This window comes from Canis lupus, chromosome 22 (genome assembly GCF_011100685.1).
Source record: "Canis lupus familiaris isolate Mischka breed German Shepherd chromosome 22, alternate assembly UU_Cfam_GSD_1.0, whole genome shotgun sequence".
In the NCBI taxonomy this organism is placed as follows: Eukaryota; Metazoa; Chordata; class Mammalia; order Carnivora; family Canidae; genus Canis; species Canis lupus.
Window position 1 is genome coordinate 3,117,813 of NC_049243.1, and position 15,391 is coordinate 3,133,203.

At 33.3% G+C, this 15,391-nt stretch overlaps 1 protein-coding gene and 1 long non-coding RNA gene across 2 annotated transcripts in view; one reads left to right on the forward strand and one right to left on the reverse strand.

The window, feature by feature from the left end:
- RB1 (RB transcriptional corepressor 1) overlaps window positions 1-15,391 on the reverse strand; it is a 145,641-nt gene that overhangs the window by 89,227 nt on the left and 41,023 nt on the right. Inside the window, exons 5-10 of the mRNA XM_038569496.1 lie at window positions 13,298-13,336; window positions 12,264-12,331; window positions 7,843-7,953; window positions 5,284-5,426; window positions 3,051-3,128; window positions 518-627 (exon numbers count right to left, since the gene is read on the reverse strand). Of these exons, the coding sequence (XP_038425424.1) occupies window positions 518-627; window positions 3,051-3,128; window positions 5,284-5,426; window positions 7,843-7,953; window positions 12,264-12,331; window positions 13,298-13,336 (549 nt within the window). The remainder of the gene's footprint in view (window positions 1-517; window positions 628-3,050; window positions 3,129-5,283; window positions 5,427-7,842; window positions 7,954-12,263; window positions 12,332-13,297; window positions 13,337-15,391) is intronic.
- The window catches only part of LOC119877401, a 72,409-nt gene that overhangs the window by 17,050 nt on the left and 39,968 nt on the right, over window positions 1-15,391 (forward strand). Inside the window, exons 3-4 of the long non-coding RNA XR_005376198.1 lie at window positions 3,036-3,097; window positions 5,347-5,411. This is a non-coding gene — a long non-coding RNA (uncharacterized LOC119877401). The remainder of the gene's footprint in view (window positions 1-3,035; window positions 3,098-5,346; window positions 5,412-15,391) is intronic.

Here is a 15,391-nt window from a genome sequence, read left to right on the forward strand (position 1 = left end):
GTTTAACCAACAAATTGTATATATTTTCAGTTACAAATTAAAGGATTTTATGGTAAAGACATAAAATTAAATATACTTATAATCATTTGAATTTTTTGTAATTACTCTTAATCATTCCTACTTTATAATTATACATAATTCAAGAGAATACACTTTCATATTAACATTTAAAAAAAAAAACAAGAAAATAATAGTTTAAAAAAAAAAAGCGTGAGGCCAAAGAAAGAGACTACCACTTAAGTAAATTACTGCAACAATTTTCTTTTAGTATATGTTTTAAAATTATATTCAGCTTAATAAAAAAAAAGTTGCTATAGAGAACAATTCAGAGAAATTCTCTATTTATTAGTACATTATATGCTTAGAATACTGTTTACCTTATTATTAGCTTTACAGAAAGGCATGTGAAGTAACTTATTATAAATGAAATTTAAAGATGATGAAGTTAAACAAAAACCTATGTAATCTATCTATATTAAAATGAACCTATCGCCAGGGAAAAAAAAAGAAAAAGTACCTGTCTGTAGGATCAATCTGAAGAGTTTTATCATGATCCAGAAATAATCTTGCATCAAAATCTTTGTTTTTAAGGTAAATCTCTTCATATTGTCTAGAGAGACTTTCCACCTCAAAAAAAAAAAAACTGATGATTAATTAATCTTTTTGTATCATTACATTTTCCAATCCACAGAAGTACAGATGTAAAGAAATCTTTGTACATACTTACTTTTATAATATACACAGTTCACATGCAATAAAAATAAAGCATATCTAAGTGACATTAAAACTTTCCTATTTTTTAACTCCAATTTAAAACAGATTTTATGCATGCACCTCATTCATTAGAATTTTATGTAGACAATGACCACCAATAACACAAAACAGTACTGAGATAGACTCTCAGTAAGACAAAAATAGGTGATATTATAACCACTTAATTGTCAAGATCCTCCAAACATCCTACACATCCCTCACTGTTAATCCTCCACTATGCTTATCAATCTAAAAATATTTTTGTTTTTTTTATTTTTTTTAATTATTTATTTATTTATTCATAAAGACAGAGAGAGAGAGAGAGAGAGAGAGGCATAGACACAGGCAGAGGGAGAAGCAGGCTCCATGCAGAGAGCCTGACATGGGACTTGATCCAAGGTCTCCAGGATCATGCCTTAGGCTGCAGGCGGCACTAAACCGCTGCGCCACCGGGGCTGCCCTAAAAATATTTTTCAAAAGTAACAAATCCTCTTGATTATATATTCTGCTTACCTTTTCTAAATCCTTTGATGCACTCTAACTTCCTTTAGTTAAGTATCTTGGGCAAGAGTATTAGCCCAATTAACACATTTGCACAATGTATTTCTAATCTCAGATACTTCTTCATTTGCTAGAATCTGTAATTCTATCACAAGTTCTGATTCATAATTTTCTAATCATAATTTTAAAACGAACGCCCAGTGGACAACTATATTTGGCAGACTTCTGCTATGACTTTTAAAGTCTGAGTGTTTCTAACCTTAGAGAACTCAAATTGTATTTCAAAACGAGTGGCAGGAAGAAATCTAGTTAAATGTAAATTTTTTGTCTATTTAAGGTTTTTAGGTAGAACAGTTATTCATGTTGATTAAGTTTAATCATTGTTCCTGCCTGATCTTAGTGAAGCACTAATTATCAATCACTTATTTGACTGGCAGCTATTAATGCTATATGAAAAGTGCTAGTGTAAATGTAAAGTTTATCTTAAGATTTCTAATAAAACTAATCCACTCTAAAAGAAGAAAAATTACAATGTGTCCCCAAGATTCTTTACAGTTGTGAACAGCCTATTTTTTTTTTTTTGGTACATCAGTAGATAAGAAAACTCCATAATACACTTGGCCTCTTTTCTTGTCTCTAGTTTATCTTACCAGTCTTCTGCCCTGCATCCCAATCTTAGTGAATTAGTTGGAGTTCACTGAAGAGACCACACTATCACATATCACTGTCCCTTTGAATCTATTAATTTCTAATACTAGAAATGTCATTTCTCATAAAGCTACTCAGCTGAGAAATTACACCTCCAAAGTTTTCCACAAAACTGATCTGCCCCACTTCGGATTAGATGGCCTCCTCTGAGATATCACAGCGATTTGTTCATACTTCTATCAGACTCGTGCAGACTCCTGTAGTGTCCCATTTCTGTGTCTTTCTCCCACTACCACCTTAATGACAGTGACTGAGTTAAATCTCTTATGAATAATATCTAGCACAATGCCTGGCATATATTAAGCACTCAATAAATAACTGTTGGATGAATAAGTTTATTAATTCAAGGACTAGCCACCAAATTGGGTCACAGAATCAGCAGACTAACCGACTTCATGTCTTTTGGTCTTGGTAACTAATGCCAGGTGCTTCTAAAACAGTGGTTTATCCCTGAGTACTTGTTCTTCATCATTTATCTAAGCATCCTTTTCTCCACATACTTCATCTTACCACAAAAAGTTCTCAGTTGTTCTGTTCTCATTGAAGAGCAAGACATTTGAGGCAAAATGTGAAAAGAGACAGATGGATGGCATACCACGAAGGTAAAACATTTCTGCAATATAATCACAGCTATTTCAACAGAATTTATCTTTAAGTAGTTTAAAATATTCAAAAGAGATGCTCCACAATACAGTAATGCCAATCATGTTGAGGGCATCAATCCATGGATCCTACCTATGCTTAAGGATGTGTACCAAACTAGAATCAAATTTGTGCATATTTTGTTATACTTAACTATAATGGCATTCAGAAATTCAAAAACCTACACTAAGATTTTTGAAAAATTTCAGTAGAAATCAATTCCTAGTGCAAATTACAAATGGTGCTTATTTATATATCTGAATATATATATATATATATATTCAAAAAGTTTTTCTATTACTTATATAAAGTTAGTTCACCAAAATTCTACTTAGGTTTCTTTTCTTGAGAAAAAAAAATTTAATAAAAAATAATTTTAAGAAATTAGCTACTTCTCCCTCCCAAAACGCATTAACTTTTTACTAATTAAGTTTCTTTCAGATTACCTCTGGAAGTCCATTAGAAGCTACAATTCCAAGAGAATTCATAAAAGGTATGAAATTTTTGAAATAAACATTTTTCACCTGAAAAAGATAAAGTTACAACATAGCCATTAAAATAAAAAAACTTAATCTGTCATTATTAACACTAAAATGAAAGTGTTAACTGACTACTGATCAATGACATACATTGAACCTAACGATGCTTGTTTATAACTCAATTATTTACTTTTTAATTATGTGAGGCAGATTTCAAGTCTTAGAATGGGAGTAGAGAATTGTTAATGAAATAGGATTTATAAGAAGAAAATCCATTGAAACCAACTTCAATATTCTATATTTAAAAGATGATGAAAAGATGGCTTGAAAAAATTAAGCAACTTGACCAAAGTTATACAGCTAGGAATGGGGAGAGCTAGAATTAAACCCAATTTATCATCACAGGCAAGACTCTTCTTTAGACTGTTTCCGATTTCTTCCTAAAGCATATTTTTAGGCCACTTCACACTCATCATCTGATAGCTAGCTTAGGAAATATCAAGTCAATTATTTTAGCATAAATTCAGGAGAATAACCTGTTTCACCAGAAAATAATTTCACACACTAAAGAATACCCAGTAATTCAATTCAAAATCAAATAACAATATTTTGTAGAATGATGCAGTTTCATACAAAAGCACCCTACATTTATTTAACACGGATAATAAAGGCTGTAATCAGGAAACCTGAGTCACATTCCTGGCTAAAAATTGCTATACTGGCAATGTGTTACAAAATTGTGTGTGTGTGTGTTACAAAATTTTAAACCACTTATTTTCACTTCCTTTTACAAATTTGAGGTCTACATTTATTAAGGTGGAAATAATATCAGTTTATATCTTCAACCTCATAAATATATTGCAAGAATTAGACTTCTGTAATACTAATTTTGTTTTCTGATTAACTCCCATTTAACTTGAGTATTTACAAAGTGGGTATTTCTACTTAACCATTTAGTGTTAACTAACCAATAATTATATAGCCATAAATGTAACTAACCAATAGTTATATAACTAAAAATGCTATATCTAAATAATCAAGTGTCAATTAATATCAAATACTACCAAAGTTTTTAATCAGCTGTACTTTAAAAATCATTCCTATATTCTAAATTACAAAAAGTTATTTAAAATGAAAAAATTTTAAATGGCTTAGGCCTGATTTTAGAAATGAAATTTAATAAGTAGTTTTGAAAGCCAGAGGATTAATAACCAGGAATTAGAAAACTGCATTTATATATATTCATTATCTTGAGGGAGTTAGCAATAGACTGGATTAAAAAAAATATTTCAACTACATTTTTCAGCTTATTAGCAAAGATTGTCATTATAGAAAAGTAAAAAAATAAATATAGAAGTATAAAGCTGATAAATCTATAACCATAGGTGTATAGCTATACCTTTATTAAAATAAACAAAAGGCACAGTGCTAACATTAAGATAGCCCGATAAACCACTCCAATACTTCTTAAACTAGATTTTGAGATCATACTCCATTCTTTCCCAGAGTTGACAGAAAAATTTCAAAGAAGCGACATCTCATACAACTATCTGGTGGTAGTGAACTGTGGGCAATATAACAACCTAGGAGAGAAACAGCATAGCAGACGGAAAGGAACAACTGGTAGCAGGTTTCCCAAAGTCTAGCCCTGTTAGTAATTAGCTATCAGTCTCTAGAAGCTCATTGACTCATTACTACAAGGAGGCTGAGTACATGATTCCTAGGATTCCTTCCAATTCCAACACTCCAGATTCTACGAACAAGATAAGCGATTCCAGGGTGTTCATGTGTATTTTCTACCAGCCTTTAACATCTACTGTAATATTTGGAAAGGGCGTGTAGGCTGAACAGAAATTTAACGTTGATATTACTTATCACTAAACCAAAACACCAGGGTTTTCTTAGCAGGGTATTTTAAAACATTAGGAATCATCAGTAACCACAGAGGAATCAAAGAACAAATTCATTTGAAAACTACTGCCATAATGATGTATCTTTCAGTGATTCCTGAGTAAGGGAGCTACCTCTCTTTAAAATCAAAGTAAGTGAATATGAAAAATAAATTTTTTTCTAAATATTTTGCTGCAAAAGAATTGGCACTAATTACAAAAGCAAGCTTGTCATGAAAGAAGTATATACTGATAGGAAGAACTTACATCTAAATCTACTTCATTTTAAAGAAATCATGAAGTTAAATTACCTCATCTATATTACATTCATGTTCTTTACAGAGAACTTCAATAATTCTTGTATCATTTTCTAGTTGTTTTGCTATCCGTGCACTCCTGTTCTGACCTCGCCTTGGTGTTCGAGGTGAACCATTAAAAGGTATTACAGCTGTTTCTGTAAAAATGGTAAATTAGATAAGAACAATTGTACATTCCACTGTATAAAATAATGAAGTATTCTAACTTGGGAGATCAGAAATAATCTTAGTAACATTCTGCTACTTTTATTTATTAGGCTTCATTAAAAGGCTAACAGTTTCATCTATTTATTGAATATCTATTTTAAGTTATGTACTGATAATAGTTTTTGGCATCCCTATTCTCTTCTACCCCCAACTAGTCCAAAAAAGAAACTATAAAATATTTAAAGCCTGATAGGCAAATATGGAGAAGGCAAGGGAAACAGCCAACTTAAAAACTAATTCTAAATGTATCCTATACTCAGTCTGTAAAGAGGAAAAAATCTTTTCTATCTTGAAGAGTCTTAAAAAGAATAAGTATTTATGGACTCAACTGCTAGACATAGTATAAAAATAAATAAATTTTTTAAAGTTTGAGCAAATACAATAAATAATGTTTTTTTAAAAAAAATGTACTTTTTAAAAAAAGTATGTAAATATTATAATATAATAAAGGGTGATTTAAAAAAATCTCCTGTATTACTTTGAGCATTCCCAGTTCAAACTGAAAGTGAATCCAGCTATTAAAGAGGTAACAGATGACTAGATATGAAAATCATTAACTGCCTCCAGGCCTGACCAACAATTTACAGAATACAGCAACACACTAAACTATATAAAAGGATGCAATCAGAAAAAATTAAACCACAAGAAACTCCACAGAATAAACTACCTAATTATTTAATAAATAAATTATAAGGAAAAAAAGAGAAAGATGAATGGAGAAGGAAGTTTTTTAAAAGTCTCCAAAGTATATCAACCAATCATAAGGTAAAGATCTTATTTAAATTCTGATTTAGCCAACCTATAAAAAAGTTTTAAAATCACTTTTATAAGACAATTGAAAATCTGGACACTAACTAGGTATATGGTAGTACTAAGTTAGGAAACACTATTAAGTGATTCTTAGGTGTGATAATGGTAGTTATTATGCTTTTTAAAAAGACTGTTTTTGAGGTACATACTAAAATTTATAAGGATGAAATGGTAGGCAAACATGTGCTTCAAAATAATATAGTTAATGCAACTGGACAGCAGATGGGGCTACAGACTGACCAAAGTTATATGCTGAAGGTGGTAATTAAGTACATGGGGGTTATTATACTATTGTCTACTCTTATATTCACTTGAAATTCTCCATAATAAAAAGTTAATTAAAAGTTTACCTTATTCAATTTATCACCTTATCCTGGTTTCTCTTTAAGACAGCACTTAGAGAATTAAAATGTACTTTCGAATAATCCGAAAGAACAAAGCCTGTCAACCTAAAATAATATCTGACATCAACTTACTAAATTTGTAACAATGAAAAAAAAAGTGAGAGAAAAAATATCATCTTGACAGACTCAGAAATTTTTAAAATATATTTGTTTTCTATTTTTTTTCTCCTGTTTTGTATGTGGTTTCTGCTACTGACCTTTTCCTGTCAAACCATATTCAACACATTTTCAAAATTCTGCTCCAGACTTCATTTTTTCATGAGGTTATTGTTCAAGAAGATTAATTAGGGTTCAGCTTTTCAGGCATTTCCAAAAACACTGAGACTTCATGTTTTGAATTGTCCTCTATTATTTTTAGTATTATTAATACTTTAATCATTTTAGGACCAACGGATCAGTTCAGCTTTACTTTTTACATTTCTCTGTAGTATAAGTGATTTTGAAATTCTACTGTTGATGCCACCAAAAGAAACAATGCCATTTTAAGAGGAATATACTCATCTTTCCTTAACGCTATCTATTCCAGCAACAGTTGTTTTTTTATTTTTTATGTTTCAGTTTTTTTAGTAACAGTTACTTTCATTTAAAAACACTTCCCACCTCATGACCCAATAAGGTAGATCAATTACAATTCACATGCAAAAAAAAAAAAATTTAGTCACATAATAATCGTAGCATCCAATAACACAAATTAGGTAATCTCCTCCTGCAGAATGAACTACTCTTTCTCATGAAGTTTCACTCCTATCTCTGTCTTACCTCTTAACTTCCTCTTTACTGAGAATATCCTACCACAACTTCCCCTAACACCCAAATGCTATCTACTCTTCAACACTCAGTTCAAATCCACCTCTTTTATATGATCTTCCTTGGTCTTCTCCAGCTAAAAATCTTCCACACTTCCTGAACTCTCATAGTATTAATGTACTTTGGCCCAGACTACTTACTGATGACTACCTTACTTGTTTTATCTCTACTATTATATCTCATACTACTTGAGGGCAGAGTCCATGTTTGATTTATTTTTTATCATCCCTTCAGCTCTAGAAGCATGTTTTGGTCCTAGTCAACATTAAATAAACAATTGTTGGGTGATGATGTAGGAGATGCATAAATTATGTACAATACTTACTGTATGGTTCTTTAAGCAATGCAGGAGGTGAGAGTTTAATAAAATAGTCAAGGACACAGAGCATTAACTGAAATGAGATGACGAGATCATCCTCCATTTGTAACACTTCCCCTGAAAATAAAAGAGGTTTATAATGTAAAGTAACAGATTAGAGATTGAGATTGAGATGTTTAAGTCAGGGAGAATTGTGGGTATGGGAATATGCACATATTGATTTGTTCCAGAATCGCTAGAGGCATGTTAAAGAACTTAAAATTTTTTTTTGTTTTGCAAGAACTCAGATTTGAAATATATAAAAATACACATACAGATATATGAACTTATGAAATTATAAATGAAGCATAAATCTATGAGAATTTTACATCTAGCTATTATTATTATTATTATTATTATAGTTCATGCCCTATGTCTACATTCATTTTGGTTTTTGCTTATTTTTATTTTTTCCTTAAGAAAAAATAAAAATAAGATTTTATTTATTTATTCATGAGAGACACAGAGAGAGGCAGAGACAAAGGCAGAGGGAGAAGCAGGTTTCATGCAGGGAGCCCTATGTGGGACCCGATTCTAGGACCCAAAGGTCACGACCTGAGCCGAAGGCAGATGTTCAACCGTTGAGTCACCCAGGCATCCCAGTTTTTGCTTTATTTTTTTTAATTTTTATTTTTTAAAATATTTTATTTTTATTTATTCATGAGAGACACACAGAGAGAGAGAGAAAGAGGCAGAGACACAGGCAGAGGGAGAAGCAGGCTCCATGCAGGGAGTCCAACGTGGGACTCGATCCCGGGACTTCAGGATCACAACCACTGAACCACCTCAACCACTGAACCACCAAGGCAGACCCTCAACCACTGAACCACCAAGGGATCCCCAGTCTTTGCTTTTTTTAAACTTATTTCCAGTTTTGGTAAGAGCTATGGAATTTATTATTTCTGAAAATAATTTTTTTAAAGATTTTATTTATTTATTCATGAGAGACAGAGAGAGAGGCAGAGGGAGAAGCAGGCTCCATGCAGGGAGCCCGGAATGGGACTCGATCCCAGGTCTCCAGGATCACGTCCTGGGGCTGAAGGCAGATGCTCAACCACTGAGCCACCTGGGCTGCCCCTGAAAATAATTTTTAAGTATGATACATGGTAAGCTTTAGTTCTATTTATTTATGAAGCTTCATATTTTTTATTTTAACCCCTTCCAAAATATTACAATAACCAAAGCCATAATGAGCTAACAATCAAAAAACAAAATTAGCATATAACTGAAAAGTCATCTATAAAGTAATTATTTAGCACAAAATCCTATAAAGTTAATACAATAAATACACAACTAGAAAGCTTAAGGAAATAATTGCCTATAATACCTGAGGAAAAAAATAGGGTAGGTATGCAAATCATGATCAAATACAGCGATGATATATTTACTTGTTGCTCTATGCTGTGTAATATTTTTATTTTATTTTTTTGTGTAATATATTTTTTTAAAGATTTATTTATTTATTCATTCAGAGAGAGAGAGAGAGACAGGCAGAGACACAGGCAGAGGGAGAAGCGGGCTCCATGCAGGGAACCCGACACGGGACTCGATCCTGGGTCTCCAGGATCACGCCCTAGGCTGCAGGTGGTGCTAAACCGCTGAACCACCGGGGCTGCCCCTGTGTAATATTTTTAAAAGAAGTTTAATTTGGCTCACTATTTTCTTGGTATCTAATTGCTCATCCATTAATAATCCAAACAAATACTGAAAGTATAGAAATTATGTGAGAAAACAGATAACCCTGCATCAGGTAGGTTTTTTAGGATCCATATGTATACTGCAAACATATTTGTAATAGACTTAGAAATTATTAAGAAATACCACAGAGGTAAAGAATGATTAAGGACTTGGGAGTTAAAAATAGTAGGGTAAAGTCATAGCAAAGAATTGTCCTCCAATACCCAATTAAATAAAATGAAAAAAATGTACTAAGTGACAGTAACAACATCAAATTTGAGAGCTATTGATTCAGAGTATCCTCACCTTCTCTTCTAACTTGGAGGGAGTAGAAATTGCTAATGATGGGATAAGGTAAAGCAGAAGAAATAAACAAAAGCTAACTTTCTGACAAACACAGAGATTCTAGTGTGCAATGCTGAACTGGGGACCAATCCAAATCCCAACACAATCCCACTATGGAAACAGGATGTAATTATCACTAGAAGTGTTCTATTTTAGAGTTCATTTTAACAAAAATCTTAGAACGACAGACTCATATCATTCCAGATGAATTCTCCACTTTCTCTCTCAACTTCTGACTAAAAGTATAATAAAAAGCCTGTACACGCAGGGGTGCCTGGGTCGCTCAGTCAGTTAAGCATCTGCCTTCAGCTCAGGTCATGATTCTGGGATCCTGGGATCGAGCCCCCCCTCCCTCGGGCTCCCTGCTCAGTGGGGAGTCTGCTTCTCCCTCTCCCTCCCCCCTGCTTGTGCTCTCTGTCAAATAAATATAATCTTAAAAAAAAAAAAAAGGCTGTACTCATTTTGTAGCTCTTTAGAAAACACAATCAGCCAAAGATAAAAATGCAAAGTGAGTGAAAAGAGATTTATTCACACTACATCAGAGAAAACAGAACATCACACACCAACCACAGTAGAGAAAGTAATCAGGTCAGGGCTGCCCACATAACATGGGGGGAGGGAGTAACATGGGGAGAAGGGAGTAGGCGAGAAGCACAGCGATTATGCAAACATACTACAGAAAAGAAAATATAGAGTCACAACATACAAAAGGAAAAAGTCAGAGAAAGAACGCAATCTAGAAGATAATCAGAAGAAAATGCCCTAGGACTCCTTGCACTAAGAAATAAAAAACGAACTGTATAAAAACAACAAAAAGCTAAGGAAAAACGGAGAACCAAGTAACACCATTAAAATATAGTTTAACTCAAAACAGAAGAAAGGCTTGAGACAGAAACAGTTCATAAATAAGAAAAAGACCAAAGAACAGAATAATAAGGGAAAAGAAAGTAAATATGGAGGACAAAAACAATCCAACATAAGATAGTTAAGTTCCTGAAACGTAACAGAATAATACCTAACTGAATAGAACAATATTTTAGGGGCAGCCCGGGTGGCTCAGCAGTTTAGCGTGGACTTCAGCCCACGGCCTGACCCTGGAGACCCGGGATCGAATCCCACGTCGGGCTCCCTGCATGGAGCCTACTTTTCCCTTGGCCTGTGTCTCTGCCTCTCTGTCTCTGTCTCTCTATGTGTCTCTCATGAATAAATAAATAAAATTTTTAAAAAAAGAACATATTTTAAAATGCAGTGTTAAGAGTTTTTTGAAATGAAGAGCAGAACCTGCAGTTTAAACAGAGGTACCGTGTTAGAAGAAAAATATGGAATAATAAAATCAAGAGCTATTCTAGTTAAGATACTGAGCCTCAAATTTAAAAAAAAATCAAGTACTCAGAAAGTGAGTGAGGTGGAAAATTAAAGCTAGTCTCCTATTTCTCAACAGCAATGTTCAATGCCATAAAACAGTGTCCTGAGGAAAACTCGTATGACACAAGAATAGCATAGACAGCCTAGTGGTCCTTCAAGTATAAAGACTACAGACATGATTCATAAACATGACAAATACAGGGAATATAGCGCCCAAAACCTTTTTTTGAAAAATTCCTTCTTGGTAAAAACCAGCCAGCTAAAGATGAATCAAAATAAAGAACTCAGAAATGGAGAAGTTATAATAGACGAGTGGTGATAAGCTTAGAATCCAATGATATACAGAAGTGAGACTAAACAGGTAATTATAATTATAGAATGGAATATAAATGTCATTATCATTGGTAATGTAATGATAATAAGCAAATCTGAAAGTGGGGGATGGAGAGGTAACAGGAAGAGTGGTAATACTGTACTAACAGTCTTTTTCTTCAAAGCAGATTAATATAAATTGCTTTATGTCAAAACATAAACCTAAATACAATAAAGATTCTAACCTTAATTTTTTTAGTAATGCTTTTTCATAATCCTAGAAAAATATTCTAGGAAATAATACTGTTTAAGTGACAAAACACTGATCTAAATTTAAGTAATTCCTCCCATTTCTCTTGTTATTTTCTTCTGTAAAGTTTGAGTAAAACTATATAAAATAATTTATTACTTGAATTATGTATCATGAATATGTATCATTTTAATAAGAAGAGTAACTTTTTTTAAAAAAAGGAAGAATAAAAGGATATTAAAAGCAGAAATAAAATTAGAAATTTCCAAAGTTGCTTACAGTGCCAGAATTACAAGAACTTATTAACAGGTAACAAGCCACACAGAGGATTGGGGGGTGTGGGGGAGTAACATTAAACTGAATAACAAATTTTGAACCTAGTCCAAAAGAATTTTTTTACATTTGAAACATTAACATGTAACAGACATAGTGACTTTACCTTTAGCTAGTAAAAATGTGATCCAAGAAACTTTTAGCACCAACACAGAGTTTATTTCAGTAGATATCCTAGTAAACAAATAGAAAGGAGAAAAAAAATTATTCTGACAGTTTTCCAACTATCTTTTTTCCTTTTTTTACATTATAGGCCTAAGTTGATTGCATAAGAAAATACAATCCATTTTAAATGCACAACTTCCACATTAACTCAAGTTGCCTCAATTTAGTGTTTTTACCAAGATATTTATATTTAGCCCATAAAGCAGCATATGTTTTATAAAAGAAATATTTAATATTTATATTCTAATCTAAAAAGATGCACAGGAAGTGGTATACTATGATGTACTTGGTTTCTAATTAATACTTTTCTGCTCTTTTCTAATTAAAATCAACACTTAAGCAGAAAAATACAGGTTTGGGTGACTCTAGTTTACCAATTTAACACTATGCCTTGATAACCTGTTGGTATTAACAACTGGAATAGATTAATATAATTAATAAACATATAATTTCCCTTTGTATCTATCATCTTCAATACTACTAGTTCAGTGAGGCAGAAAATCTCATATACTACTCATTCTGTTTCCAAAGAAAATCTCTAGAGCTCTTACTTGGGTATTCTATTGGAGTATATATCATACATTTAAATAAATAATTTGGAAATTTTAATATACACTTTCACATTTAGTCACACACAAAAACTATGCTCTCAGTCTTAATAAAGTACCAATAACAAACACTAAAAAAAGGTTAAGTCAGTGAATTTGCATGTTTCCCAGAACTGGTGATATGTTGCACTGAATCAACTTCCATCCTATTAGTTCTCCTTGTAGTAAAGGGCAGATATTTCATATCATTTTCTTTGTTTAGAAGATAAGTAATCTGCATAGGGTTTAAATCTACAACCTTAATTTATGAAGTAGAACGCTATAATCAATCAAACTAACCCTGGCATTATCAACACGTTTGTGATTTTTCCAGAAAAATCTTTTAAGAAACCAAAAAGATAAAAATAACATGCTCTGAACTACTTACAAACTGCTGGGTTGTGTCAAATATATAAGTTCACATGTCCTAAAAGGAAGAAATAATTATATTAACATTATGGCTTTTTTAAAAGTTACTTTTAAATTCTTTTCATAATTTAGGGATCAATTTTATCATGCTTTATTCATCTTATTTCAAGAAATCTACATTTTAGGTGCACCTGGGTGGCTCAGTCAGTTGAATGTCCAACTCGTGGTTTTGGCTCAGGTCCTAATCTCAGGGTTGATGGATGGAGCCCTGCGTTGGGTTCCAAGCTCAGCGGCAAGTCTGCTTGGGATTCTCTCCCTCTTCCTCTGCCCCTCCCCCTACTCATGCACACACTCTCCCCAAAATAAATAAATCTTTTTTAAAAAGTATACATTTTAAAGACCAAAAAAGTATAGCACCATTTAAAAAGTTAAGGTAGCTTTTTTCCAATACATGACATTTCACATATCATTGTAATATCTAATTACAAAAGGACTGGATTCCATATGTGCATTTGTAACTCAGAATACATTTTGTAATTAAATCTTCATCTAGTGAGAATCCCAGAACAGGTCATAAAAGCTTATTTAACTATTAGCCTTAATAAAATAACTGTTTAAAAGTATTATAAAGCCTTTGTTTAGGACAATGGCATAGTAAGAATCTCCATAGATCTGCTCCCCAGTGTAATAACTATAATTGGTTGAAATTACTTAAAAAATCATTTAAAGTCTCTAGAAATTCTAAGGGCATAAAGCAAAAAAAGGAAACATTTCTTCAAGAAAATCTACTAACTCTTGGCAAGTTCAAAAACAGTCTGTGAAATTCAAAGCAAAACTCACTTCCTCCACCCTTCCAGTTCAGCATCATGAAGCTCTACCTTGGGCAGGTGCAGCCAAGACACAGGACTCCCTCTCTCCCCAGCTATCAGCCTAGGACTATCACTCTGGGAAAGGAAAGTAATGAGCATTTCTATTTACTCCCAGCTTTGTGTTGCAGAAAGTCTATACCAGGCTAGAGGGCTCCCTTCCTCCACTTAGCCCCACTCATAGGGCAAAAGTTCTATCACAGGCACAGCAGATCAAAAATATGGAGGCCTTGACTTCTCTTACCCCAATTAGTTCACAAGACAGAGGTTTCAGACATGAAAGGCAATTTGCAAAGACCAAGGACTATTACCTCTTCCCAGTAACACTCTTAAAGCAAAAGTGACATTCCAAGAGAAGAGGACACTGTTCCCATTCTGATCTCCTGAGCAGTGACACAGAAAAGATACCTAGGGGAGAGGCAAGTCTTAACACACACACCCCTTCTTTTTTAAATTCAAGAGACATCAAGAATGTGGAGGGGAGGGAGAGTAGAGGAAGAAGAGAGGAGAGTTGAGCACGGAGCCCAACATGGGGCCCAATCCTAGGACCTCGAGATCATGACCTAAGCCAAAGTCAGACACTTAACTGAGCCACCAGGCACCCCAAGAAAAAAAGAGTTCTAAGCTCTCTCCAAGCTCTCTCCTTGGAGTTAATTCCTCCAAGGGAATTAACTTCATTTGGAACACAGTGTGGGGACTTTCAAGTCTAAGTGCTATTGAAAACAATGGAAATTTTGGTGATGAGCAAGTTAAGAGGAGGCTAGTAGTTCTATGAAAGCAACAAGCTAAATTCTAGACCACCTAGGAGAGAACCAGAGGAAGACTCAGCTAAGGAGAGCTCTCCTGGAAAAAAAACAAGCCTCAAGGCTGACGTCAAAGAGTATTCTTGCAAAGGAAGCCAAATTTAATTGGATCAGACTGTGAAGCAATTTGAGATGTAGGATATTGTCAAAAATAGCAAAACAATCAGTCACCAATTAGTGGAAGGTAACAGCTAGGTATTAACATGAGATCAGGAGAAAAGACTGTCAAAGAGAACCCCTTGAAAATGACTCACCCCAAAGTGGCTGCCACATGCCCAATGGCTACACTGAAGAGCACTATCAGAGGCTACACACTATGGGACAAATAGACTTCACTAAAATAATACAGCGAGGCCACTATAAACAAACAACCACAACAGAAAGCCCCAAGAGAAAGGAGAACCAGTACCTAGACTTACTATAGTGTTTTCAAAATGTTTTTAA